Source organism: Sander vitreus, chromosome 15 (genome assembly GCF_031162955.1).
Source record: "Sander vitreus isolate 19-12246 chromosome 15, sanVit1, whole genome shotgun sequence".
NCBI lineage: Eukaryota > Metazoa > Chordata > Actinopteri > Perciformes > Percidae > Sander > Sander vitreus.
In genome coordinates this window covers 16,032,355-16,060,217 of record NC_135869.1, presented here as the reverse complement: position 1 = coordinate 16,060,217, position 27,863 = coordinate 16,032,355, and the positions used below count along the sequence as shown (strand labels likewise).

Below are 27,863 nucleotides of genomic sequence, written 5' to 3'. Positions count from 1 at the left end.
ATGTTTGATGCATTGTTACCAACATTGCACCAGCTAATACTGAAACGTATCTATTGGATTTATATAGCCTAATAGTATACCGATTAACCCACCCGCAAGATCGCGCTCTGTGGTGCTACGGAGTTCAATGGTCACGCGACGCACACTGCTCGCGCAGCCCAGAACGTCCCACATACTCGCGCGACATCAACAACAATGGCAAACGGCAAACCTTAGTCTGTTTTGGTAGGGGATTTCTGATTGGAGCGAGTCGGTCCGAAAGCTTAGTCGCTGCATTCGTGTATTATTTCTTTTTTTGAATTGGAGAGTTTTATTTTTAGACAAGAGTGTTCGTCTATTGCTATATATATTTCGTTTTAAATTTTTAATTTCGAAAATGTGCGAGGCGCTGTTGGCAAGCTCACACAGTCTGTGCATGTGTGTCCCTGCTGCTTTTCTGCTGGGCTACGGCTACTAACCTAGCTGCTTTTCACTCGGTAGTTAGCTAACGTTAGCCTGGCCGCGTTTATTAACTTGAGGCGAAAAACACAAGCAAATGTAAAGCGTGTTTGTGCGATCTGTTTTATGACAACAACCCTTAACTATTTCCTTGTCGTTGCTGTCAGGTACGGTAAAACGTGTTGCATGATTTGTCGTAGAATATACTTTGCTGGCTAGCTAACAGGCTAGCTATTTGTGTGTAGTCTTCGACTGAGGAAAACGGCGAGTTTTCTTTGAAAGTATGGATGACCAGACCAGGATGCTGACGGGTCTCACCGGACTCGGTGGACTAGCACAAGCCGATGTCGGTGACCCAGACTCGGTCAGGAAACAGCAGTCTCTTGGTCAACCTCAACAAGACATAGGGGATATCCTACAGCAAATAATGGCCATCACCGACGAAAGCCTGGACGAAGCACAGGCCAGGTAAGACGGGCGAAGAGCCATTTTCCACACATGAAAGCTAAGCTAAAGTGCGTTGTATGTGTCTTATTTTTGCTTTAGGGCTCAAGCTTGTCTGTTAAACGTTCACGTAAGTTAAGGTAATGCTTACTGCAACATTAATGCAACTTCACGTTACATTGTAATCCGTTGCCAATACATTTAGATACATAATAACTTGAACACCCACATTACAGTGCTGTTGTAGTTTGAAATGAGGTTCTTTGTTACTTCAAATCGTGCTTTATTGTGTACTGTAGTTTGTAAACATGCTTACTTGTTTGAAAATGGGCGATAACGTTTATCTCAATTGGTATATCAATGAAGTGTTACATTAAAAAGTTCGAATTCCCTATCAAGTCTGTGACAATGGTTTATATAAAATGCACAACCACTTGCCTAACACCAAAGCTGTGTTTGCATGCTTGGATCTCTTGGTTTAAGAAAAAATAGAGTCGCTAGGGCATAGCAGTATATGTTTTGTTCTTTCATCAACCCATGCATAAAGAAAACAAATCTTTTTCGTGAGTTTTTGTCATCTTCCCATTGGCTCATATAATATCCGTTAGTGACGCAGAATTTACTTTTTAAACTAATTATCAAAACTACCAAGAAGTACGTCAACAACACACTAAATGCTTTCTACGATTGTGCATGTTTGAAGTTGCTATCGGAGTGAAACTATGTATTCTGGTCGTTTTGCCAAAGCTTTCACATATTACTAATCAGACTATGGCAAATTAGATTTGTCTAATTGTAACATGTAATCTCAAATGCCGCTCTACATCAAATGAGTGTCGATAACAACATTAGTCATTGAAATGCAAATGAGCTGATACATATGGGTATGGTTTACTCTGTTGTCCACGTATCAGCCCAGTGCTGTCTGTGTGATGACAGCAATCATCCATTCATATGATTCGTCACTTAATGTTTGTGTTAAGTATTTTACGTATCATTATTGTGAAGAGTATGAATTGCAGTGAGCAACTGACCCGCACTCATTTGCCATGTGGCTCAAGGAGCATAAGGTCAGTTTCAGATAAAGCGACAGTATTTCAACAAAAGACAACCGTCCACTGCAAGACTGTGGCCACAGTGTGATGTGTCATTAGCCAGTGATTTTCCACCCAACATTTGACCACCTGGTTCTCTTAATTAATTCACTCCTCTTTCACTCCCTCCCTCCCTGGTGTTCATCCTTTTCATTGTGTGCTGGGTGCAATCAATTCTCCTATAATGTGTACGCGAGTGCAGCTGTCCACAAATCGAGTTTCTATTAATGAGATGGTGGTGAGGGGGAGGGATGATGCTATACCAGCAGCCTATGAACACTGGGATATTACCTTTTCTTCGGAACAAGTTTGAGGACTTAATCAGGCCTTTTTTCGTTGACACATGCACATAATTTTGCTTTGGAATATTTATTGCAGTGTATTATTTTTCTTCTTCTCCCAGTCTTTTTTCTTCTTCTTTATGATTTGTGAAGATCATTTACAAAAGGTTGTACTATAGTGAAACAAATAATGTCAATTTCAATAATTTTGATTTAAAGGGCCAATTACAGTGTAATCATATAGCGACCTATTATTAGATGTTAACAGGCTATTCTGAAAAACTAACTAAAGGTGTGGAGGCTTCGGAAGTGCCAGAGGTGTCCTTGCTGTATGCTTATATTGATCTAAACTCCCACTCAGAGCATGTCCTCTTCATGCCATGTACGAGCAGGATTAATACTAAAAAGAACGCAGCCTACTGGCAGTTCAGTGGACTTGATGCAAATTGTGGGGCATGTACAGCTCAAATCGTTGCTGCTGTCGTGTGAATAGTATGTATATAATCATTTAAGACAGTTATGATAGTAAAATACTCATCTTGTGAACAGTATGATTTTAGCGTTAGTTGATGGACCAGCTTGCGTAAGTGTGGAATTGTTAGGCTGTTTGCTAATTTGCTTCTCAGGTTCACTGTTCAAAGGACAAAACATAACCAGAATTCAGAACTACACTAATTGTAACATCCATCTGTTGTTAGAAATAGTTTTCATAATTTTTAACAGTTGGTATGACTTAAAATGTACATTCTTTATCAACATCATTCTTAACTCCGATTAAGTTTGTCACCCACACTTTTCCTTGGTCATGGGTCACAAGTTAATGTGATGGCTCACATATGAGCATTACGCCCTTGTCGTGCAGGGTGGCAGTGTGTTGGGATGGGGAGTGGTCAGGGCAGCGCAAGAACTCGGTGTTGCAGAGTACACTTCCTGCGCACCATCCACCCTCATCCTCTCACCCTGTCGCCATATGTTCAGATGCTGGCCAGAGGAATCGCCGGCGCATTGGGGTGGATCAGACGACCCCACAGAGGGAGGGAGAGCAGGGGGGGGCATGGCAGGGGGTGGCCTGCCACTCAACTTCCAGCACAGGTCAGTACAGGACCGCATGAGCACCTCCTTCTCCCCCTCCTGCTCATACCCTCCATGCTAAAGGCAGCCCTCCCCCCAACTCAATCCAGCAGTGACAGAATTGGTGGACAAAATGACATCGTTAATGCTAGACACATAACTCTTTACATGATACTGCCTCATAGAGTATTCTCGCAGAAAGGCAGTCTTTCGTGGCGTAAACAGTAGGTGCACTATTTGCTAGTCCCCATAGTCCCCTCATTAATACTGCAGTGGACATTCACAACTGGAATTGGTGTTGAGGTCAGGTGTAGCCAAATCATGTTCATCTGTGGTTGTGTTTGTGTTGTTAGTAATGTTATTTGTAAAATAAATTCTTTATTTCAGGGTGATCTTCAGGTTTTTCATGTTTCCCAAAATCATACTCATCAGAAACGGAGGCCTCATGGTGGTTTTGTTTTTCAGCTAAACTTGAACTGTATGTTGCACTTTTCCCAATTGTTGTCACCCATATCGATTTTGCAGTAAATGATGCCTGTTGTCCATAGAACACATCAATATGCTTGTTTTTTCATCTATAGAACTAGTCATTAAAATACAGGGGGTGCACACATTTAAAGAAACATTTTTTTTACAAGATGATGCAATATGACAACAACCCTGCAACATTTGCAAACTATGGCCACACAGTAACTATAGAGTTAAACAACACCTCTCTGACAATCACAATAATAATGGAGGAACATAAGCTACACGGGTGTAGCATGCTTGTATTGCATGCAGTTAGATGTTTTTGTTATGTGTGCCTTTCTATACGTTTTTGAATGTGAAAGACATTACTTCTAAAACAGTTGTGTATGTACTCAGTAACACCCCTCTCTGATCTAATTGGTGTGCACTGTGCACAATCAGTCAGTATAGCAGTTAACCCCCGAGACTATAGTGTCAAGTTATTTAGGGTTGTATTAAGAATAGGGCTTTACTACAGCATTCCAGTTTTACAAGTTTTAATACACAAGTAAGATGTATGGGCGTATGTGGGTGCATGGATGTGTATTAGCAGGACATTTTCTTGCTAAGGTGTTCTGATTTGATTACAGGGAACTCTAGAAGTTTTGCCCTTTCTCTTTTAATTGCTATTAGCCTGTTAGGCAATAAAGAGAATGTGTCTGATTAAATTATAATCGCAACTTAATCCTAATCCTCTCTATCAACTCGCCATCTTCTTTTATGGAGCAAGTCTTTGTGTAAGAGGTAGAAATTAGATTGCTGTGTAATAACTTTGGAATCTGGTGCTCAGTAATGATGACCTTGAGGTTTGGCATCATTACCTGTCCCACAGTGCAAAGCATCCAAATGACAACATTACTCTTGCTAGTTCAGATTGACGCATCAGGGATGTTTCTGCACTGACAATGGCATTTGGCAATTGAAAATGCCTTTAAACATCATGGCTCTGTCCTGCTGTGTTTCACTACACTCTTGAAATGCTGTATGCATAGTAAATACAACTCCTCTACCTGTTTTATGGGGGAGGACATGGAATGACTTGAGATGGAGGTCTGTTTATTGTAATCCTCCTCGCTCTCTCCCTCTCTTATTCCCTCTTCTCTCTTACAGGAAGCATGCCCTGAACTGTCACAGAATGAAGCCAGCCCTCTTCAGCGTTCTCTGTGAGATCAAAGAGAAGACGGGTAAGTTTCTACTTCACTCGTTCTCTTTGTGTTCTCCAGTCTGCACAGGTTGTAACCTAGTGTTGAGAGTAGTGTGCCTTTTTTCCACTTTCCCTGGCACCAAGTTACTTTTTTAATGGCCTTGCAGAAAACTCCATTGATTGCATATTCATTTTAATTATTATAGAACTGATTTAGTTGCATGTATTGTGTATGCTTTGGTTCAAGATCATTCTAAATATGCATTACTGTTTTTTATTTTGGCCTAGTAATTATAGAAACTTGACCTATTTTTGGCTGCTGTCCAAACTTCACACTGAGGAGCTGAAACTAATGTTAGTGGATCGGTGCATTTTGAAACTTGAGTCAGACAAAAGAACTTGCTGCAGAACAAGCTAACAACTCTGAGTTCACATACTTATTTATCAGATTGCAATGTTGTTTTCCATTTTTACCTGAATGCAGAAATGTACTCTGCTTGGTTTAACATTTCTGCATTCCTGTCAATTATCATTTGAGATGACGTCACGTTATGTGACAAAATATATGAATGATGTAACCAACAGGCTCTTACAGTTAGTTGAATGTCACAGCGGTATTTACTATATTCATTGTTTGCCCTTGATCACCTGTCTAAGAGAGGTGGTGATGACAGCTAAAACCCCTCTTACTTTAGTGGCAGCTGGTTTGACCACGGAGACGGCTAGGTTGACCGCAGTCTTTTACTCGGTCAGCTCCTGTGCTTCTCTGGTGGTCCAGAGGCAGCGTTTGTGTTGCCTTGGCCACCAAGTTGCTCTCTTTAAAAGAACTTATTTTTGACTGCTTCGGTTTTTGCTTTGGACGGTGTTTAGGGATGCACTGATTCATTGGCTGAACATCGGTATCGGCCAATATTCGCCTTGTTGACTGCCATCAGCCTGAAAATAAGATATATTTGCCAATGTGTATCTGTGTCGCATCAATTTTGCACTGATTAAATGTGTTGGGTCTTTGTGGTCGGACTTGGACAACAGTAGCATATTTTTCATTAGAAAGAAGTTTATATTAAAGGCTGTTTCAAAGGCCCCGTTCTGACCTGGTTTTAACATCCGTCCTAAGTGATCCGATTACAAGTAGACAGCTCTAGGTACGTGTGTTCCCACCTGGCAGTAGAATGTGAAACATCCAAAACGCACAATTTACTTAGTGGTTTCTGTGACACAGTGGCGGTTCTAGACCATTTCAAATGGAGGGGTCAGTCAGGGGCCAAATGCGATTTTAGGGGTACCAAATATATTATGCACAAGTGTTTCATACCACTAACCCCCCATAGGTTTGGTTCTACAAAAGACTAATGATACACGTATAATAATGAACAAAAGAACTCATTCAGTATTAACCTACATTTTATCTATCACTGCACATGAATAATATCTCTTTGGGGTTAAAGGTTGGGATAAAAATGTATGAAAATAGTTGCCATCGAGGGAGGCCGAGGCTTTATAGAACAGCAATTGCTGTGACATAAGAAATACTTACTATATACTTAGTACGTATTTCCGCTCACAGTTGAGTAGGCAGTCTTTAATGTGGACACAGGACACATTCCCGTTCTCACTGCTATTAGAATATGGACACATGCGGGTCAAACCACCTCCAAATGTGTTTTTTGAGATCGGATCTCAATGTGTCCTGAGAGTGTTTTCACCTGTACTTAGAGCTGTCCGCTTGAGATCCGATACTCAGATCGGAGCTTAATACCAGGTGGAAACGGGGTCATACATTGTATGGTTAAATTTGTGCTCATTCAAAGATAGTTTAATAAAAATGCAGAATGACTTAAACAGTTACTTTTCTTTTTTTTTGTTCTTATTTGTTTCCCTGGCACAAAAGGGGGAATAACAACAAAAACATCAGCTATTGGCCACATTTTTTATTTTAAACATCGTATCGGCCCAGAATTTCCCAATAGGTGCCTCTCCACTGTTGTTGTGTTCTTGGAAATGTGTTATGCCGCAACTCCGTATGCTACAACTGAAGTGAATAATGCACCATCTTTGAAAGATAAACGATACATGATTAAGGGAAATTATGTTTAAAAATGTCAAGTTTATTTCCTAATATCTATTTATTTATATATTTATTATAAATAATTAATTAATTAAAACAATACCCCCCCAAAAATATAATGGTAGGGGAAACACTGTAATAATAAAATACCACTACTACAAAGTACCATATCCAAATTATTAGATTAAAAAAATCAAACCTGCACAGCAATGTGACAGCAGGTATAAAAATCTACATTCACACTATTATGCTATTTCAGTACAAAGAGATGTTCTTTTCACTGTTAAAACAGCTACACCACACCGTGTAGGGTAATTGTGTGTAGGGTGTATTGGTGTATTGATATGCATATCAATGTAGTACCTACATCCAAACACAACATGCAAAGCAACAAGAAATAATGCTGACACTGTCTTGATAAATAATGCTTAAATACACATGATCTGATAGAAATTATTGTAAATATCTTAGATTTGCTCTTACTCATAAAATTATTACAAGTAAACATGCTACTTATTCTCATCTTGTTAGCTATTCGAGTCAGCTTTTTGTGTGGTTCAAAGGCGCAGGCCTGGGATGGATGGCAGATTGATGGTTATGGTGGTGTAAATGGGGTGCGTTTTTGAATCCTCTCACTCTGGCAGTCTCGCTCCATTCTTGTCTTTCTGTGTGCTTTTCTCTCTTTCACTTTCCTTGTGTATCTTCTAACAGCAAAACCTCTCTTGTTCAAATACAATTTGAAAATGCTGCACTGCTGCCTGTTGTGGCCCTCTGTCAATAATGTATTATTGCTCTCCAGTGATTGGACAAAAGTAAAGGCTAGGCTTGAGTGAGTGGGGCAGGCTACACTGTTTCCCAGGCAACCAGTGGTCTTATTTATCCTAATGCCATTCACTTTGATTTTTACATTTAGTCTCCCAACAAACTAGAGAGAGGGTTTGTGAGTACTCCTACAGTAAGCTGAGCAGAAAAACAACCAATGCATAGAGGTAGGTTAACAAAAGATTAAGGCTTGAGGAGAATATGCCAACTATGAGATATAGAGATCTTAGGCTTTGCCTGTACTCTGCTGGCCATCTGCCACGTAGTGCCCTCCTAACTGCACTGTGTACCTGCTTTGGCATTTCTCTGCTACTCCATCAGATCCCCTGCAGGCCCCATTATGTGCCTGTGGAATGTGAATTGACTTCTCTTCAGTGCAGCTTCTGGAAGACCCAATCAGTAGTCCTCTAGTATCTCCACAGATTTTCTGCGGTCTTTTTTCACTAACAAACATACACTTGTGTCGGCACTCACATACACACTCTGTCTCTCTTACACACATACGCACACACCGAACAAGGATAAAAGCAAACTCGGTCTTGGGTCTACTCCTACTGCCTCGGTCTTGTCCTCTCCCCCTCCCTCCCTCTGCCTCGCTCCCATTCTTGAAAGAGAAGACTTGCTCTGAACTCAGGGCTTTGATATGGTAATTTAATGGTGGTGGTTGTGGAGGTGGGGTGTGGGGGATGGGAGGTGAATTCCTCTGAGTGCTGCAGTTGGTTAGATTGTTTTCATTGTAAAGGAAATGTTCTGCGCAAATGCCAGTGCCCCCCACCCTACCACCCCAAAACACCCCCGTTTTACAACAGTGCCTGTGTTGTACTGAGCTCTCACATTAGACATGACCTCTGTCTGCGTGAAATTTGATTCTTGTTAATACTCTTTTAAAGATACACTCCAAAAAAGAAATTAAAGCACTTTGAGAGAGATGGGAAATGATCAAAGTTGAGTGCCAGTGGCTTTGCTTCAACTCAGTTCTGTTCTCTCTCGCTCTCATGGGTATTTGCTGTAAAAATAGCTCTTGGTGCAATGGGACAGCTTATGCCAAAATCTCTGAACAGCCACTGCAGCTACTCTCAGAAGTTTTTCATTTAGTTTGGGCATGTTTGAGGTGTTTCTCCTCACTTTTATGCATTCCTAATGCTTTACACATGACAACAATAAATCTGTCACTCACTCTATCCTGTCACCCTGCTTAAGTCCCTCTCTTTCAAGCCTGAACATTCCCAGTTGTTTATTTTTGGACAGGTTTTAAATTAACATAAAAATAGTTTTTCAAGCAGAATTAAAGCTATACAGATTTTTCTGTTTTTTTTTTTTTTTTTTAATTTATTGCAAGTCTCTCCCTCCTCCTCCTCCTTACTTGGACAAGTTCACACCCCAACACTTGTCACTCATCTTGATAAGCTGTCTGATAAACAACGTTGGGATAATGCTGCTAGTTGGCTGTTTAGAAATAGTGGCAAACTGGCAGGCACCTTACCTAATTTAAAGCTTTGTTTATATTTGCGCGTAAAATTGTGGCGCAGGCCTTTATAGGTGGCGTGCGAGCATGCATGGAGATGTTTAACACATTGTTCGTTGCAGTATTCACCAATACAAACAAAATAATCTGTGTATATTCAAGAAGTAGATGTTCACAACTGGCAACAGTAGTGAACACATCCATGGTAAACACCGACATACTACCAAACATTGCATTTGTGTGTTTATGTTACTGTCACTTACCTCCAAGTCAAAATTACTGAAGGTAATGTTACAAACACTCTTTCAATGAGACCATTTTTTTCAGCTTTGACAAAGCAATCTCTCATGTTTTTCCACACCATCCAGCAAAATGCCTCTTCTTTTCTTGGTCTAGTGGCTTTTACCACAAATGCTAGGCCATTTGACTGTCTCTTTGGTCTCTACATGAAGAATCATACAGATGTTTCTATATGTTTCTCAGCCGACCATGTTGAAATGGAACGTGCAGCGTGCGCCGAGTTACAGTAGTTCAGAAGTGCACAGCAATGTGCCGCGACAATTCGCGGACCCTTTATACTGGCCGTGGTGATGTCATTTTCTGGCTTGCGCACCTTGCACCGGGGAACACCACGGCGATTATAAACCTAGCTTAAGATTAAAATGGCTAGCTCTGTCACCTCTTATTATTAAAAGCTGACATGCAATTCACCATTCTTATGATATGAATGTATCTGTACACCATCACGCATATTCACATATTGGCCATGTATCCCACTGCAACAACAGTGAGGGTTTAACAACAAGGACAGCCTGATGGCCTGTAGCCAGTGTGATGTTAACTTGAGCCAGTTGATTAGGTGCCTAGTTGTGCCAGTGTCCTAACAATGTTTCTGGGACACTGGGGATTTGCTGTTTGCCTCTGCCACAGGCCCACTCCCTTCTCCCTGTGCATTATCTGACCAGCCTCTGAGTTGGTTTTTAAGAGCACATACATTGCCTGATCCTTCAAATGGTGAGTATTTGGTTGAAAATGAAGATCCGTCCTGTAATGTTTGTTTAATTTGACTGAGATATTTATGTTGTTGAGTGGAAATGTCTTATTTTTCTAAACACCTACAAGCACCAAAATCTCACAGTTCATGCCTCCTGCAAGCAGAGCCAGAAGCACTTAGCTAGTATGTTGGCAAAGCGGCTAGCTGACAACCTATCATCACATCCTATTAATGTTTTGACAAGATGGATGAATGGTGAGATTTAGCCAACTCTATGAACTCGCTCTCTGTTTTATGTTTTTCAGTGCTATTTCTGGTTACATTTAATGTAAAAGCTTCTCTTGTTTATTTAGATCTTATCAATTAATACAAACACATTTTGTAAACTTAATATTTTAACTTATATTATTTGAAGCTACAAAAATTTCAAAATGTGTATTTTTTAACTTGAACATACAAAGTTAAAGAGCATAAGAAGAAGAAAAGCTTGAGGAAAAAGAGACAGCAAAGACAATGTAAAGTGAGTTAACAGTAAACACCAAGCTTCTTTAGACACGGTGGCTTTATCTGTTGTTAATACTATTAATGTGATGGGTGTTGCAACATGGAAACTGCTGCGCACACAGAGTGTCACGCACACAGCACACCTTTTTGTTTACTTATATAGAATTTTTTGCGGTTATGTAATCGCACAGAGTGACATCGCGATTGAGATTAGATTAATTGTGCAGCCCAATCCCTTTGTGTTTTGTAGTGTAAGTTTTATCTGAATGGATCCTTATGTTTTCTGTTAGCCTGTCGACAACCACACACCCTTTCAGAGAGTAACCTAACAATTAAAATTTTTTATTAAATCAGCCTATTGGCCTTGGGGTCGTAATGTTTTTGCAAACAATGTAAGGTTCTTAATCCACTTATTACTTTGGCATTCACAGCACTCAAGTTGTCTAAATACCATTTCAGCGACAAAACAGCCCCAATTACTTGTTAATTGAATTACAGCCTGATTGTAGTTGTAAAAACACCAAGTCACACATAGCTGCCATGTGTTAATTCACAGCAAGAATAAACACTAAACAAATCTCATTTAAATTTGTTTTTATTTTAATTTAAGAGGCCATTCATGAACGTTGACAACAAAGCATCACACACCAGTGTTAATCCTGTTGGTAGCACTCCATTTTTGTTGGGAAAAACCCATTGGGCATCACATGATTGATTTAGAGGTTTGTATTCCATGGACTTTGACAGACTACAGTACATCAAGTTTAGTAAATTACATGCCTCATTAAAGCAACTTAATTATTATTAGTTTTCAAAGAGCTCAATTTGGAACAGAGCCATACAATTTAATGAGTTGGTAGGAACCTGTGGGAAGTATTTTATGATATTTTTATGAGAGAAAGCATACATTGCCTTTTAAGCCAAAAGCAGCAACAAGATAAAAACATGTTTGTGGTAGAAATGCAACCTATGTGAAGCTACCAAACTTGCAGTCAGTTTTACTATCACTTGGATTTAAAACAAAAATATGCCAACCACCTTTGTACAGCCACACTAACTTATCACTTCGTCAAGTCCTCCGGTTTTACATTTTATAGAGTCAGTTTTGTATTTACACTCTATCAGTGTTGTGCTAGATACTAAACAAAAGTAATTAGTTAGTTACTAGTTACCTCATTAAAAAAAAGTTACTAAATTACTTTACTGATTACTTCTACCAAAAAGTAATGTTACCTTTTTAAATGTCAAACTGTGTGTGGCCAAAAAAAAGCAAAAAAAAAAAAACACCAAACCAGCGCCGCCCTGAAACAAACAATGGCAGCTAGACGGAAATAATCATCGGTTGTTGTCATCAGGCCAGTTTTGCTCATTGGGCCGATGTATTAAAAAAAAAAACTAACATCGGCCAATACTGATGTAAATGCCGATATATCGTGCATCCCTAATACCATTGGTAATGTGCTTTTTATTTAAGTACTGTTATTATTTCCGTCGGTCATGCGGTCAGCCGTGTGTACGTGTGTATCTGTCTGTCCGAAGCTAATCTTGCATACTGCTGGACCCATCAGCCTCATTTTTTGTGCACAATTATGTGCCCAAGGACCTCTCGTGGTTGCGGTGTCATTTAAAACATTCAATAATGTCAGCCAGCTGCTGTCTGTTAAATCATCAATTATGGTGGCGATACACTAGGCAACTTTTTGGTCAACATGACAGGGATGTCAACAGGAATTAACATACATTGAATGCCTTTGTAAATGTTGCAGTCAATGACGGTATAAAACTAAACAAATTAAATAAATTGTAACGTGTTAGTCCCAACACTACTCACTATGCAGTGGTGCTGGATTATCTCATTGGCTTTTCAGGATTCTGTTGTTTGTGGTGTCCTGCCACTCAATCGTTTTTTTTTCTTTCCTCGGCCCCTTTGCAGAAGAGAACGAAAAAAGATAGTGTGTTTGGGGGGGGGGGGGAGATGCAGGAGCGATACAGGGAGATTGATGAGGCAGTAAGAGCAGGAGTAATTACTTGGTGTCCATTCCCCAAACCAGATTGGCAGACGGCTAATATCACACAGACCCCTGGCCCTGACAGACACCCCCCCCCCCACCACCACTACCACCGCCCAACTCAAAGTGGGGAGGCAGAGCACCCCAACCTTCAGCCTAATGGTGTGTGGGCCAACTGATTTCCCCATGTGGTATTATTCCTGTAGGAACTGGGCCTCTGTATATTGACAAGGGAAACTGCTGTCTGAAGTGTGTTGTAGGATGGAAAAAACTCAGTGGAATTGTTCACCTTCAAGACGGCTGCAACATGATTTTTGCCATGATTTACCAAGAGCAGTGATTTGGCTGTGCTGTCACTTAGTATTTGACGGGGATCAGAATAGCTGGATATGGATGATTGAGTTAAAAAAATCTCTAATAGTTGACTAGCATTGTGCTAATGCATTGCATGTTTATATTAGGACAAATGCACCCTCTAGGATTTTTTTGTCTGATCTAATTAACTAAGAACAATTTAAACTTATTCAACAATTTTTCTTAATGTAATAGTTGAACCGGATGATAGGAGGTTTAAAAAAATATATAAGAGGGAGATCAAACTGAAATCAAACAGAATTAAATAAAAATGTGTTTGTGGTCAATGATCACCCACAGGTTGGACTCCTACCTCTTCATCTCATCTGCCCTCCCTCTCAGCATGTCTATGCCTCTCACACTACTTTTAGGCTTTGGTCTTAAAAGAAGCCGGCGTCTCTTTAATTAAAGATATGTAAATGTGGTCTCAGCTGGATTGCATTAGTTTGGTGGTGGTGGGGAGTGTCGGAGCCTAGCTCCTAATCCTGACTAATTAAGGATTAATTACAATTGATGGGAGCCTTCCACCCCTCTACAGTAGTGCGCATTGCTGTCCGAGACTGTATGTTTGTGTATTTCACACCATGTCATAAATGCAGGGGAGAGACAGAAACATCACAGCTAGTGAGGGGGGGAGGGGGGGGCTGCATTGGTGTCTTGCAGATACTGGAAAGCCCCTGCTCCTTTTTAAGATTGTGGCGCGCTTGATTAGGATAAATGGATGATGGATTGATGTAATAGTACTGTTTGCTAATGAATAAATCCATATTGTGTGAGGATGATTAGTTTGGGTTTCCATCAGTTTGTGTATTAATTTGTTTGTGTAAAGGTTAGCAAAGCCAATTAAGAATACCCTTCTGTAAAACCACTGGTAAATTGTTATCCTGACCAGCCAGACATATTATAGACACAGTAATTTCAGTCCTTACTAAGCTGGTACATTGGACCTGTGCAGACTAACCATGTAGCCTCAGCTCTCTCTGGCACCATCTGACTGTGTCAAAATGCTTGTTCACTTGTTATAAATGGGCACTGCTCTTCTGATCTATCGCTTAATTGCCACCTAATTTGCATAACAGTGCAAATTAACGACCTCTCAAATGAGCGTTCATTTTTCACAAAGTCTTTAGGAGCTCCTTAAGAGTCTGTGCTAATGAGCACAGGAGGCAGCTGGCCTGATGAGAGTTGACTGGGGGAAGATACTAGCAGTGCTTTAACAAGCCTCCTGCTAAGGTGCTCTTTGTCATCCTCTTCTTCTTCCTGTGACATTTCAAATTCTTTCTTCATGTCTCTTCGCGTTTTTCTCTGTGTGCAGAACTGCACTAGACTGGAGATATTATGTTGGAGATGTAGTTACAGGGGCTTAACAATGTTTAATAAACCCTTCAAACTTGATTCCTTTTAGCACGTATGCCATATTTACACCAAAACATTTTCTTGAAAAATATCATTTATTGCTCAGTCACCTAAAATAACATCAATATGTGGTCCGTTACTAGTTAAGCTGGCAGTATGCTCCAAATTGAATCCCCTTTTCTCAGATTACTGTTGAACACAAGCTATGAGCAAATACCAGTATACTCCCTGCAACTTGAGATCTGTTTAATACTGTCCATGAATTTGCGTGCCAAAGGCTGGTAAGCTTCAGTGACTGAAGCCAAATGTTTTTTTTGGTCACAAGCCCATCGTTTTATCCATGCAAATGCACAATATAGGACATTTTGAGTATACTGTCTTATTTTAGGGGATTGAAGTTTTAATTGGTATTTTTAATTTTAATATTATGAGTGACTCAAAACATAAGGAATAGAGTATGTGTTGATCATAATCGCATGTGCACCAATTTACTGCTTGTGGAAGTTGGTAGTAATTTGTATCCTCCTAGGTTCTTTTTAAATCTGTTACTTTTAAATCTACTGCATTTATATAATTTCTAACTATGGCATTGTCAGTATTCTTAAACTTAAATATAACTTATCGCTGATTAAATTAGTTTTTCTGCCTGCTTTTACTTTTGACCTACAAAAACTATTGGAAAGACTTATCAGGAAAATGTTTCTAATACTTTGCTAAAACTATGCAAATAAATGATAGACATTGTAGATCATTTATTGCCTTATATTTATGCAGATTAAATGACGACCCAAAGGGATCTATCCGTTATTAGTGTGTGTTTGTGTTTGACCATATAAGGGGGTACACGATATGTAGTCATCGCTCGCGGGTCGAAGCCTCTTTAGTTAATTAAGGGCTGATTAATGATGTGTTGGACTGAAGTGTTGTTTGCCCAAGGTGTGAGTTCTTCAATTTACACGTGTGTGTGTGTGTGTGTGTGTGTGTGTGTCAGTCAAAGTGGGGGGCTGCATGCAACAGGACTCCTGTGAACAACCCAAACAGATGCTGATTAGTGTGAGCTGCTTAAAGTAGGAATGAATATATATATATACACACACATACATGCTTTTTATGTTGAATTTGCAGTAGACATTTTGCTTTTCCCATTATCCATTTGGCAAAAAGCCCATCAGGGAAATTATTCATTTTTAATGCCATATCTTACAACTCGCCCAAGGTAACATTTTATTCACCCAAGCACTTTTTTGAGCAACCCATATTCTTCCGAAATGGCATGGTAAATCAAAATACTGTATGCACAGAGGTACTTGTTTTTATGAAAGTTGACAATCAATTGTTACAACATATGATTCTGTAAGGTCATTGGCATCAAGGTTCCTACTCAGATTGCTAAGACTGTTAGCTGTAATATGAGCACATTTGATTTGAGACTTTACTGGGTGTCTAAATGGGCATAATGAACGTGAAGTTTGTATTTCACTGCATGGATTTAAATGTCCAGGACTTTGATGAAACTGCTCTCTGTCTTCTCTAAATCCACTCATCTCTGTTCTAGAGCTATGTTTTATGAAACCTAGAAAGCAAATTCAACCTAGTGGGTTTTAAGCCACTATCCACAAGGTGTGCATGGTACAGGAAGAAATGTGTTCTTCCCTTTTCATTTGTTTTTAAGAGTTAAAATCCGAAAGAGTACTTTAATATAGGCAGATTGGCCCCAGCTCTTTTTTTCCAGAGCTACATTTGTATTGCCCAGACACTATTTTATATCCTGCAGACCGTTTTAATCCTTATACAGGGTTTTACCTATCATATTTCCAGAGCTGCAGTTGAGATTTGTTTTTGCGAGATACATTTGCATATTCATATAGCATATTTTCATTGTGAAAACCATCTTTCTTTGGCCCATTCTCTTTATCTGAATTCTCTGTCTGTAATGAAAGGAAAAACTGATGTTTTCACAGTCCTATCTTTTCACTCTTTCTGGCTCACTCGCTCTCTGGCACGTCTGTACTCTGGATTGTGTATATTTCTGCTGCCTCTCTCTCTCTCTCTGTCTCTTCCTCTCTCGCACACATATCTTCTCCTGTGACTCCTTTTTTCAATTCTCCTTGGTTCTCCTTCTACCCTCTCTCTCCTTACCTTTTTCCCTTCTCTATCCTCTCTCTCTCCCGCTCCCTTGCTCTCTCCCAGTGAAAGGCTGAGAATACCCAAGGGAGCTGATGCAATTAAAATGCTAATCCTGTCTGTCTACAGAGAGAGGGAGAGGGGGGGGCTGACAGCATGAGGGATTGCGGCTCACATGGAGAACTCGACTGAAATGGAGAACAGAGGGAGGGGGGCACTAGGGGAGGTGGGTGGGGGTGCGCTGAAAGGGAGAGGGGGGAGGGGATGTGAGTTGGGGGGAGACATAGTGAAAAAGGGGATGCTAGCGAGGGAAAAGACAGACAAGGATAAAGCTTGTGTTGTGAGCTGAGCAATGATATACTGACTGCATTTAAGTCTTATCTATCCCTATGTGTGGAAGGCATTACAGTTAATGTACAGCATTACACTATTGGTGAGGTTATTCACCCTTACCTGCACCACTTCATATATTGTGTGTTGTGTCTGCACAGCACACCGTTTCAACATTGGCTGTGCAGAAATGAGAATGATTATGTATGCAGTGAAAGCCCAGCTGGATACCCTGAATATTTCATAGTATGTGTTGCTCGCTCCGTCTCTCAATGCCACACAGCCCAGCTAGGGTGGTAACGTGTGCATAATGGTGTGATTTCTAAGAGCTGTAGTGGCAGGCTGTGGGCCTTAAGATGTCTTCCTAATTAAAAAAACAAAAAGTGAATTTAAGTATCATTACTTAAAGCATTTTGAATTTTAGTCTCTCTGTAACAGAACTGGCGCAGCAGCAATGTCTGGAGCTAGTTGATCAAAAGGAGACACTGCTTAGATTTTGGCAAAACAGCCAGCCAGCTCTCAGACCTGTAGAAGGTCTCATGGTTGGTTTGTTAGTCAAAGCCTTTTTGACTATTTATTTTTTTTTTAACCTGCATCCATGTCATATGGTCTTTTTATGTGCATTATCTAAACTCATCTCAACAGCTGCTATAATACTACTAGGCCACTAGACTGTGCATGAGTGCAATTGTGGGTAATCACAGCTTAATTGGAGTAATTAGGGGAATGTAGGGGGCATTAGGCTACAGCTGGGGGCCATAATGAGGAGTGGGGGCAAGAGGGAGGGGGTAGAGGTGAGAAGCTTCAAGAGCCCCAGTTGCCCTCTTCACTGTAGCTCAGTTGTACTATTGAATGGGCAGTGAAGATCAACCCCACACATGACTACATACAATCCGAGCTGTCCGCAGCAGAATGGCCTAAATTTTGTCAGTGTACACAAAACTGTAACCGCCATCAGAGCATAGGCAAAGTATCCAAATAATCATGTAGATTAATTAGGTACAAAACAAATACCTCTTGATCAATAATTTAGCTATAGGTTATCTGGTTAGGAAGTGCAGAGATCATTTGTGAATGACTGAAAGGAAAGAAAAAGAGGAGGGTAAGAGATGGGCAAATCAGGGTCATTAGTTCAGGCGGCTGGGTCTGCTGCATTCCTGAGCCCTGAGATGGGGGAGCAGCAGAGCAGGAATGTGCCTTGGAGAGAGAAGAGACCTAAGCATAGGGAAAGAAAAAGGCAAGAAGGAACAAGAAAAAAAGGGGAGGGAAAGTTGGACGCTTTGCTATAAGAGGCCTTAAATGGTGGAACAGACCCATTTATCAAATGAAGTTTGAAAAAGTGAAAACTCATCTGCTCTGTAGCACTTGGAAACTTTAAGCAAAACTGTTTTGTCCTCATTTCTTTCACATCTGTTAGTGCTACAGTACAGCTCTACTCATTCTTCTTAGCACTGACTGTTCCATGGATAAAAAAACTTTTTTTTTCAGCTTGACTCTTCGGGAAAACTTTGACAGCAACATACAAATCATTGTAAAAGTAGTGCTAACAAGAGACGATATGAATGAGCCCATGCACCCCCTAACCTTTGATGACGAGCTTTGACTAACTAGCGTAATCCTTAAAGAGGACAAACGCCTAACCCAGTTTCCACTGGGATTAATCTTGTCATCCATATTGTTAGCGTCTGTCTCCTTCAGAATCCTGTCTGGTTTTACCATTGTTTAAATTGGCTTTTACCTTTTTTAATTTAGTCTCCAGTTATAAAGATCAACATAAATCTGAACACACTACTGTTTGTGACTGAACCAATATTTCACAATTCACATTTTAGCATAGGTCTCCATATTAGTTTACAAACATTTCATCAATTATATGGTCATTTCATACACTTTACTTTTGTACACCAACTTGAGCTTGGCATTATAATCCTGGTGATGATATTTTTCCTTCTTGCAAGTGGACAGACTGCAACGAACAATTACATTTAGTTATCGGTTAGTTTGCAGGTTGTTTTCTAGATGAATCGGTTAATTGTTTAATTTGTTTGTTTTGGTTGTTTAATTTAAAAAAAAGTAATTTCAAAATCAAATTGCTTGATTTGTGTGACCGAAGATATTCAGTTTACAGTAATATGATCTGGGAATCCTCACATTTGACAATGTTTAGTATTTTTGCTTGAAAAAATGTAGGGAACAATGATTCAATTATTAAAATAGTTGCTGTGTAATTTTCATTCGATTGGCTAATTGATTAATCAACAAATCATTGTAGCAATCATAATATTTTTCTTTTTTTTTAATGAATTAGCAATAAAAAGCACTAAATATATGCAATTAAAGTAACATTTTTACTAGGCCACTTTATAGTGGATTGTATTTTCCAATTATTTTTAATTTGTGTATTGGTACTATAATAACCACATATTTCATGTTATGATTTTCAAAATAAATGGGACTTTTAGTAAATAACGTGCTAAGACATTGAATTGTGATGCAAAGTTTCTACTCTTACTTTCTGAAGTTGAAAGATTGAGAAGCAAAAGGGGCAAGAGAAAAGTGTTAAAACCTTTAGACTCTGAAGAACGGATGGTTGTCTCTACTAAACTTTTCAGTAACAGAGTGGTATCTGTAAGTGTAAGTGTAAGTGTGTGTGTATGTGTGTGTGTGTGTGTGTGTGTGTGTGTGTGTGTGTGTGTGTGTGTGTGTGTGTGTGTGTGTGTGTGTATGTGTGAAAGAGAGAGATGAGAGCATGGCTGCAGGCTGACAGAGGTCCTGGTATAATGCAGTGGTGGAGAGCAGCAACTGATAACTATACTTATGGCCACTGGGGCTCATAGTGACAGCACATGCACTCCCATTACTGGTCCCATGCCTCATGCCTTAACCTTTGGCAGCTTGCCACAGAGGGACCACACTGCCCTCTGCTGTTGATTTAGAGGAAGTTCAGGCTCATTGAAAATTCAGCCAGATGCTCATAGCAATGACTCAGGGGAGAAACTTGACTGGGTTTTGACAGGGCTGCACCTCTTTGAATATAAGCAGTGATAAAGTGTCTTCCTATGAACCCCTAGAACCTACAGTATTAGCCTTGTCCTTGAAGGGAAATGTGTTGTCTGTCAGTTTTCAAAAACCTTTTAACTAATAGGGTTTCTTAACCCTAGAAATGCTTGGGCAGACTGTAACAAAAACGTTTTTTAAACTGGTGAATGTTGACCATGCCTGTCTAATTCCTATACTTTCTCTCTTCTTCTGTCCAGTGCTGAGTATACGAGGTGTGCAGGAGGAGGACCCCCCAGATCCCCAGATCATGCGGTTGGACAACATGCTGCTAGCAGAGGGTGTGTCAGGACCAGAGAAGGGTGGAGGATCGGCTGCAGCGGCTGCAGCTGCAGCAGCAGCAGGGGGTTCACCTACTGACAGCAGCATCGAACACTCCGACTACAGAGCCAAGCTTGCACAAATCCGCCAGATCTATCACTCAGAGCTGGAGAAGTATGAGCAGGTGTGTGCAGAGCAGACCTAAATACTTGAACATATACTGTTAGCCACACATATTAACATGTTTGATGAATTTAGGTCAGTCAGTTAGAAAGAAACTTAATTCCTATGTAGCTCTGTTTGTCAGTCAGGTAAAAATTACAGTATATTGTGCTAAATGAAAGGAAACCTACAGTAAGCTGTTGTAGTGTTGCATAAAATCCTTTGGGTCTCATTCTAACAGTAGAAGACTGATTACTTCTGTTTCCATGTTTCGAGGTATTTTGATTCTTATTATCAGCTGCTGTAGTGTTGTAATGAAAATGTGTGCAGGGATTGGCGACCACAACATGTCTGAGGCAGCGATGAGTCTGCAGGTATCATTCAAACAAAGTGTATACCAGGTGGCTTGACCTTTAAACAGTCAGTACATAATTACATAATCATTAATCACATTACTTTATTTTTCTTAGAAATAATGAAGGCAGCTGATCAACAGAGGAGTCAGACAGCCGAGGCATGTCATCATCAAAACTGTGTTATGGCACTGGACACAATCTGTGCTTGGACTATCTTTTTACATTCAACTTCTTTCTCTCTCTCCTTGGTACAGGCCTGTAGTGAGTTCACCAACCATGTAATGAACCTGCTGAGAGAACAGTCTCGCACACGGCCCATCTCTCCCAAAGAGATTGAGCGCATGGTGGCCATCATCCACCGCAAGTTCAGCTCCATTCAGATGCAGCTCAAACAGAGCACCTGCGAGGCCGTCATGATTCTGCGCTCACGCTTCCTCGACGCCAGGTGTGTGTGTGTGTGTGTGTGTTAGATGTTATTTTCTTGAGGGCTGAAGTGATCTGAGCATGTTGAAATTGTGTCAGACCTGTACATTCCAAGCATGTTGGTCATTATCTCTTATCTCCGTATGTCAGACGTAAGAGGCGCAACTTCAACAAGCAAGCTACAGAGGTGCTGAACGAGTATTTCTACTCCCACCTGTCTAACCCTTACCCAAGTGAGGAAGCCAAGGAGGAACTGGCCAAAAAGTGTGGGATTACTGTGTCTCAGGTGAATTGCCAACACCACTATTATCCAGGACTTTACTATAAGTAAAAGGACACAGTAGCTGTTTTGTGGAGATTATTAAACCCAGTATCATCTGTCATTGTTTCAAGATCAGTTTCAGTACATACGTTATAGCATCTTTAAAAAAAAAAAAAAAAAAGAAATGCAAAGGAAACACTGCATTCACATATCTGACAATCCATCTGTCCCTCAGGTCTCTAATTGGTTTGGCAACAAGAGAATACGCTACAAGAAGAACATTGGTAAGTTCCAGGAGGAAGCGAACCTCTACGCAGTTAAAACGGCGGTGGATGCTGCCAATGTGTCTGCGCAGGCTAGCCAGGCTAACTCTCCAGCAACGCCCAACTCAGGTACCACATGCTCAATCTCATCCACAAGCACTGCCACTTGTCATTAACAGGCTTCACTTCCTCTTCATGTTCTTTATTCTTACACACAACTGAACCCTATTGAACCACACTATGACTGTATGAAGGACTGATTTGATTGTTCAAAGGAAAACCCACACTGTACACTGCAGATGTGCTCTTAGCCAACTGCCCACACTGTGTTTAGAGTCATGTGAAATTGTCCTATTTATTTACCATGAAATCATTGGTAAACAGTTGTCTTCTTCAGCCAACACAGTATATACAGTAATATTATTTTGTGTAATCAGAAACCTAGACACGATCTTAACTCATTCTATACTGCTGCAACAAGCCAGCTGTTAAGAGTATTGCCCACTTTTACATTTTGGCTGCATAATTTGTCTTTTCATTAATGGTATCAAATAAAGAATTCTAAATCTAACAAAGAAGAAAATGAAATATTCTAAAATTTGGACAATAATATGCAGTATTGTTTCTAGGGTGGCCTATTTACTCTACATTATTTTACAATAAAGCATTTGATTGTATTGTTTCCTATCCATATTTGTTTTTCAACTTCATCCCTACATACAAGTAATTAATCACAGATTTTTTTTTTTTTTTTTTTTTTTTTAAATTTTTGACACTTCAAGTTGTCTGTTGCTCGGACCTAACAAATTGTCCTGCACACCACTTAGTCATGATAAAATCCGAGACAGCTGAGCATTGTGCAGTGTGGGTAGCCGTGGTCTTTGGTTGTCTGTTAGCCAAGATTTGTCATATCTTGGATATCTTGTGCCATTTTGTGTGTCAGATGCTTTTCTAACATATATTTCCAAACATTTCCTTATAACTTTGAACTGTTGTTATGTGATATTAGTTACAATTAGAGGGACTCACCTGATGTCTGCTTCAAGTGCTTTCTGTCCATCTGCCATATTTTCTTTTAGAGCTGGGCAATATGGACCAAAAATCATATTTCTGTATTTTTTGGCTTATAAGTGGGCTAAATGTTCAGTTGTAAGTTAAAGCCAAATGTGAGATGTCACAAGCACTTTTATTAAAACAGACTGTGATCAAAATAAAATGCAAAGATAGGGTTTCTGTCCCTGTTGGAAAATATACAGCTGCAACACATGTAAATGAAATATAATTAAATACATAGCCTATATTAAATAAAAAAGGTCCATCTCTGAGAATGCCCCTCAGTTGTTTTCAAAAAAAGTAACGGACTGATTAAAAGCGAGAGCGAGAAGCGACATTCTCTTATTTTTAAACTTTTTTTTAACACACAGCACATAATGTATACGTAATAATATAATAACCCCAATTTGCTAAGGAAGCTGAATGGACCAGGTAGGTTATTATCTTCAGTGTACTCAAAATAAATGGTGACCACTTTGGACAGCCAGGTTGTTAAAATATTTTATTAGTGACTAAACTCAAAGCTGTCTGTGAGAGAAAACGCATTTTATAAATAAGAAGTTATACTAGGTACGAGAGACTGGATGGTGTCCGAAATAAACCATTTCCTCTTTCGTTACCAGTCGAGATTCACGCACGGTCACCCTTAGTTTTCAGTCTGGTTGGTGGAATAGCTGATTATAGGGGCTTGACTGGGCTATAAGGGGTAATGTAATCTGGAACAATGGGGCGGCCTTGTATGTAATTAATAACAATTTAAAATGTATTCCAAACTTAATAGGCAACCAGTGCAGTTATGCTAAGATTGGAATGATATGACAGAACCTCCTAGACTTAGTTAATAATCTGGCTGCTGAGTTCTGGATAAGTTGCAATTGTGAGACTGAGTGGGAGTTTAAACAGGTTAAAAGAGAGTTACAGTAGTCCAGGCGTGATGATATCAAAGCGTGTATGGTTTTTTTCTGTCATTGAGAATGAGCATGTGTCTAATTTTGGAAATATTTCTTAATTGATAAAAACAAGCTTGGGTAATAATTTTCGTATGCTGCTCAAATGATAAGTTGCTATCAAAAGTCACCCCTAGATTCTTTGCCATGGGCTTAACGTTCACCTTAAGTGAACCCAGGGAGGACTGAATCTGTATTTTGTGATGCTCTGGACCAAAGATCAAGACTTCTGTTTTAATGGGGTATGTGTGTGGTATGTGTTAAAATGCAAAACGACTGCAACTTCTATGGGCAGACATCAATTTCATCAATTCACTGGGTACCTTTATGTAAATTTGCACTATAAGACACAAAATTGTACATCACAAGCTACCTATTTGACTTTGTACATTGGTTATACAAAGTATTCAAGCCAATAAACTATGTAATCTGAATGTTACACCGTTTTTTAAAAACTGTAGTAAACCTTTCGGTTTCCAACAAGAATGTTCTGATGTAGAGAGGGATTCAAGTGGGGTAAAGCAGACCACAACACGAGCAATGAATCCTACTGTTGGAACATTTCTGTCATTATCAGGCATTCTAAGCAGCAGTTTGTTTGAGGTAGACTTTAAACGTTCACAAAGTGAAATGCCTCATGTCTTCCAAATGTGTGATTGCAAATATTGTAATTACACCTCTTATTTTATGCTTTTATTTTCCAGACACACATTTCAGCAGTTGCTGTGTGTAGCGGATATGTATGTTAATGAGAAGCTGGGCTATTATGCTTGTAAAATTATCTTTTTAGAACAAGCTGGCTGAGAACATTGACCTGCGTATAGAAGCTGGTTATTAGAATTAGCTTCTTTTGGTCAATGTCCATGGTGACCTCTGTGGTTGGGCTGATTGGATATTGGCTATATATATATATTGCCTGCAGGGTCACCGGGGTCATACAGTTTGTCACACACAGGCAACACCTACCTCGGCCTGCGTTCGCTCAACGGGGAGGGTCTCAACATCGCCCCCTCTCTACAGCCGCAGGTATGCACTGAGGACAGCTGCAGAGTTGACCTCAATGCTGTTAACCTACCCAGAATCCCTGGATACCTACCCTTAGTCTAGCTCCTTTTGACCTCGACCTCTCAGATCCCGTCCTGACTTTACCTTTGATCCTATCAACTCCTCTCCCAACACAAACAAACACAAATTGACCCTTCTTTGCTCTGTAAAGTGAGCCGTGAGGAATTTATGGCATCACTCAAAAGGAATAATGTCAGTTTGTTGTTGCATATCCCTCTATAGTTACATGTATACATAGTCCTACCCAAAGAGAGCACAGGGTCAGCGTCGGCACAGAACCCCTGCACCAGGGCTGGAAGGCCCAGATACCATAGGACATCAGGACCTTTAAGACTCTTGTAGTTGTCAACATAGAGTTGGAATATCTGCAGATTAAACCCGCAACCCCTCTGATTAATGGTCCGTTTCACTACCTCTAGGTTGTCCTGTACCTTCAACAGCTACCTGCCTTTTTAGTCCTTGTTTTTTTTTTCTGTCCTTTCCACACATTTTTCCATCCCATCTTTCCATATGTTAACCTCCTTATGTAGAAATGTCATCAAACTTAACTGTCCTTGTGATTGTTGTCCGTTAATCGACATATCCAGTTTTGTTGTTCTGGAGGAGTCCACAGATTTCTGCTGGTAAGCGCTAAATAGTCTAGGAATTAAACAACAAAGGTTTAAGATTGGCTTTTGGCCTCAGTTGCGGTGTTTCATTTCACGAAAGAAACTAGAGCAGAAGTGGTTAAATAGACTGAAGTTAATGGGTGAGCCCCAATAGGTGCTTTCCGACCGGATAGTACTTGTACTTTTTAGAGGAAAAGTACACTTCTAAGCAGTTCTAAGAACTACTCTCCACCAAAATCCTTTTTTTCCGTTTGCATTCCCACTGGCCAAGTGGCCATAGGGACTGGTAGGAGGGGTAAGGGAGTGACGCAAGCACGGCAACGGTCTTTATAGCACCGTCACTAGACCTTAGCGCCACATACTACTACAACAACAAAGCAGCATGGAGGAGGCCGTACATGGCCAGCAGTGCCTGCACCTCAGCATCAGTCCACTTTTCCGAGTTCCGCATTCCGTCCATTCTCGTAGTAATTCACGTAATGTTTTGCTCAACACAGAAGGGGCTTTATTATACTCGGAACAGACCCCGCCTCTGCCTGCTGCGCTGTGTGTGTGTGTGTGTGTGTGTGTGTGACGGTCGGCGAGCCACAGGACACGCTTGTGTTGAACTCTGAAAAGACAGTTAACCACAGGTCCCACATGTGTTGTGATATTTAAACAAACGAACTGTCAACGGCGAAATAAAAAAGCCTCTTATTTATAGCGGTCTGAGAGACCTCCAGCTCACAGCGAGGTGTCTGAGCAAGACTGGCCGAGCGACGAGCTAGAGGCCGGGGCAGGCGCTTGCTGGCTGTCGCCTCACTTGATGGAGCCTCTCAACTCCGAAAACTTTGAAGCAAATTGTCAATTCGGCAAGACTGCCTATAGTCGAAATCTAAACGGTTAATTTCTCGCCTAAAATGTTGTCAGAAGTGAATTTAATGATGAATAAGATTGTTAAAAATGTCCCGTTGTTGCTCTGTCTGCAAGTTCCAAGTTGGCAGTGGGCGTGACTTATAAGTTCGACCAGTCAAGTACACCTAGGAAAAGGGAAAAGACCCTGCTCTGAAGTAGGAGCTAAAAAAGTACGCTACTGCGGCCAGAGGAACTTAACACACACGGAACACGACGAAAAGTGTTCTAGGAACGTTTAGTTCTAAGAACTGCAAAAGTCCCTCAGGTCGGAAAGCCCCTAGTGGTCACATAACAGCCGTTATTAAAACGAGTTCATTAGCAGGAAGGCAGTCAGTAATACAGACTGGCTATGATGCATACAGTAGAGCTTTGTGGACGCCATCACTCCTCTGTTCAGCTTGTGGTTGTTAAAAAAAGTTTTTAAAAAACTGTTCAGTTGTCTAAATGTGCTAAACATGTGTGGCTGTGTTTTGTCTCTGACAGGTGGATACCCTGCACCGTGCTACACACCTGACGGGCGGCTATGAGGAGCTGTCTGGTAGTGGCCTCTACACCCCTCATCGCCTGGATGTGAGTAGCAACTAAAAGCTCCTTTTGTGGCGTAGCAGATGAAGAGGTTTGCAGTTAGTAGCGAGGATACTTCGCGAATATGCTCTGCTCAGTTTGCTTGGAATGAATTATCTATGTTACACAATTGTTTAAACAGCATTTTAATGATTGTTTTTAAATGTAAAGAATATTTTAACTGTGCATTGAAATAGTTATTCAAATGCTGTTGGACAGCTGTTCAGAAAATCAATGATTATAATTTTTCTTATCTAGACTTCTTTAACTTGCAAATCACTAAATCAATGCTTTCTGGGATGTGACAATAAACCAATAGCTGCTTCATGCTGGTAAATTATTTAAGAGGAGACATTAATTTAGGCATTTATAACGTTGGCCTGAAAGATTAGCGTGTTTACTTTCACTTAAGTAACCGGGTTACAGTCAGCTTTCTACAGTAAGCTGAATTCTGAAACATCAAGAAAACAAGAAATCTGGTTTCTGTAGTCGGGGGAAGTGGATTAGAAAAAAACTATTTCCCCAGCTAGATTTCTCCCGAGAGCCAATTTCTGTACAAAGTATACATACACATATACATTCTGATTTCTTTAAGTAACCTGGTTACTTGAGTGCATGAAAACACACTAAATGTAATCTGCTGATACATGTTTTAGCAGATGGGTAGTTCTTAGAATACATTTTTGTCTGCAACCAGTAAGCCAAGTTATGGCTGCATCATTTGGCTTGTAAGCACAATTACAGCTGATGTAGACTACTAATTATAAAACTCCTTCTTCATGCAGAATACTCTCTTCCCTGACTGTTTTCAGGCTAACAGCTGGCAGGACACCACCAACCCCCCCTCGGTCACCTCTCCTCCCGGTCCTCCTGGTAGCGTCCACTCCGACACCTCCAACTGATTCGGTGGCTCTCCCTGCCATCACTTCATTCCCACTGC

The 27,863-nt window shown here is 40.3% G+C and overlaps 1 protein-coding gene across 3 annotated transcripts; it reads left to right on the top strand.

Moving 5' to 3' along the window:
* Nucleotides 1–18: 18 nt before the first annotated feature.
* On the top strand, nucleotides 19–27,827 carry pbx4 (pre-B-cell leukemia transcription factor 4). Of its 3 annotated transcripts, none has more exons than XM_078270537.1 (9): nucleotides 19–906; nucleotides 3,236–3,349; nucleotides 4,949–5,022; nucleotides 20,266–20,510; nucleotides 21,099–21,289; nucleotides 21,418–21,553; nucleotides 21,765–21,921; nucleotides 26,843–26,929; nucleotides 27,709–27,800. In XM_078270537.1, the coding sequence occupies exons 1-8, from the start codon at nucleotides 722–724 to the stop codon at nucleotides 26,884–26,886; spliced, it is 1,146 nt and encodes a 381-aa protein (XP_078126663.1). In that variant the 5' UTR covers nucleotides 19–721; the 3' UTR covers nucleotides 26,887–26,929; nucleotides 27,709–27,800. The 3 variants fall into 3 exon arrangements, with proteins under 3 accessions (XP_078126663.1, XP_078126661.1, XP_078126664.1); XM_078270535.1 differs by having other exon boundaries at nucleotides 20–906; nucleotides 27,736–27,827; XM_078270538.1 differs by lacking the exon at nucleotides 3,236–3,349 and having other exon boundaries at nucleotides 27–906; nucleotides 27,736–27,827.
* Nucleotides 27,828–27,863: the final 36 nt, after the last annotated feature.

What these genes read in the sequence shown, in the direction of transcription:
- pbx4 (XM_078270535.1), top strand. Translation starts at nt 722, where the DNA reads ATGGATGACCAGACCAGGATGCTGACGGGTCTCACCGGACTCGGTGGA. An exon ending in CTGGACGAAGCACAGGCCAG is followed by an intron (nt 907 to 3,235) that starts GTAAGACGGGCG and finishes CCATATGTTCAG; the next exon opens with ATGCTGGCCAGAGGAATCGC. An exon ending in CCACTCAACTTCCAGCACAG is followed by an intron (nt 3,350 to 4,948) that starts GTCAGTACAGGA and finishes TCTCTCTTACAG; the next exon opens with GAAGCATGCCCTGAACTGTC.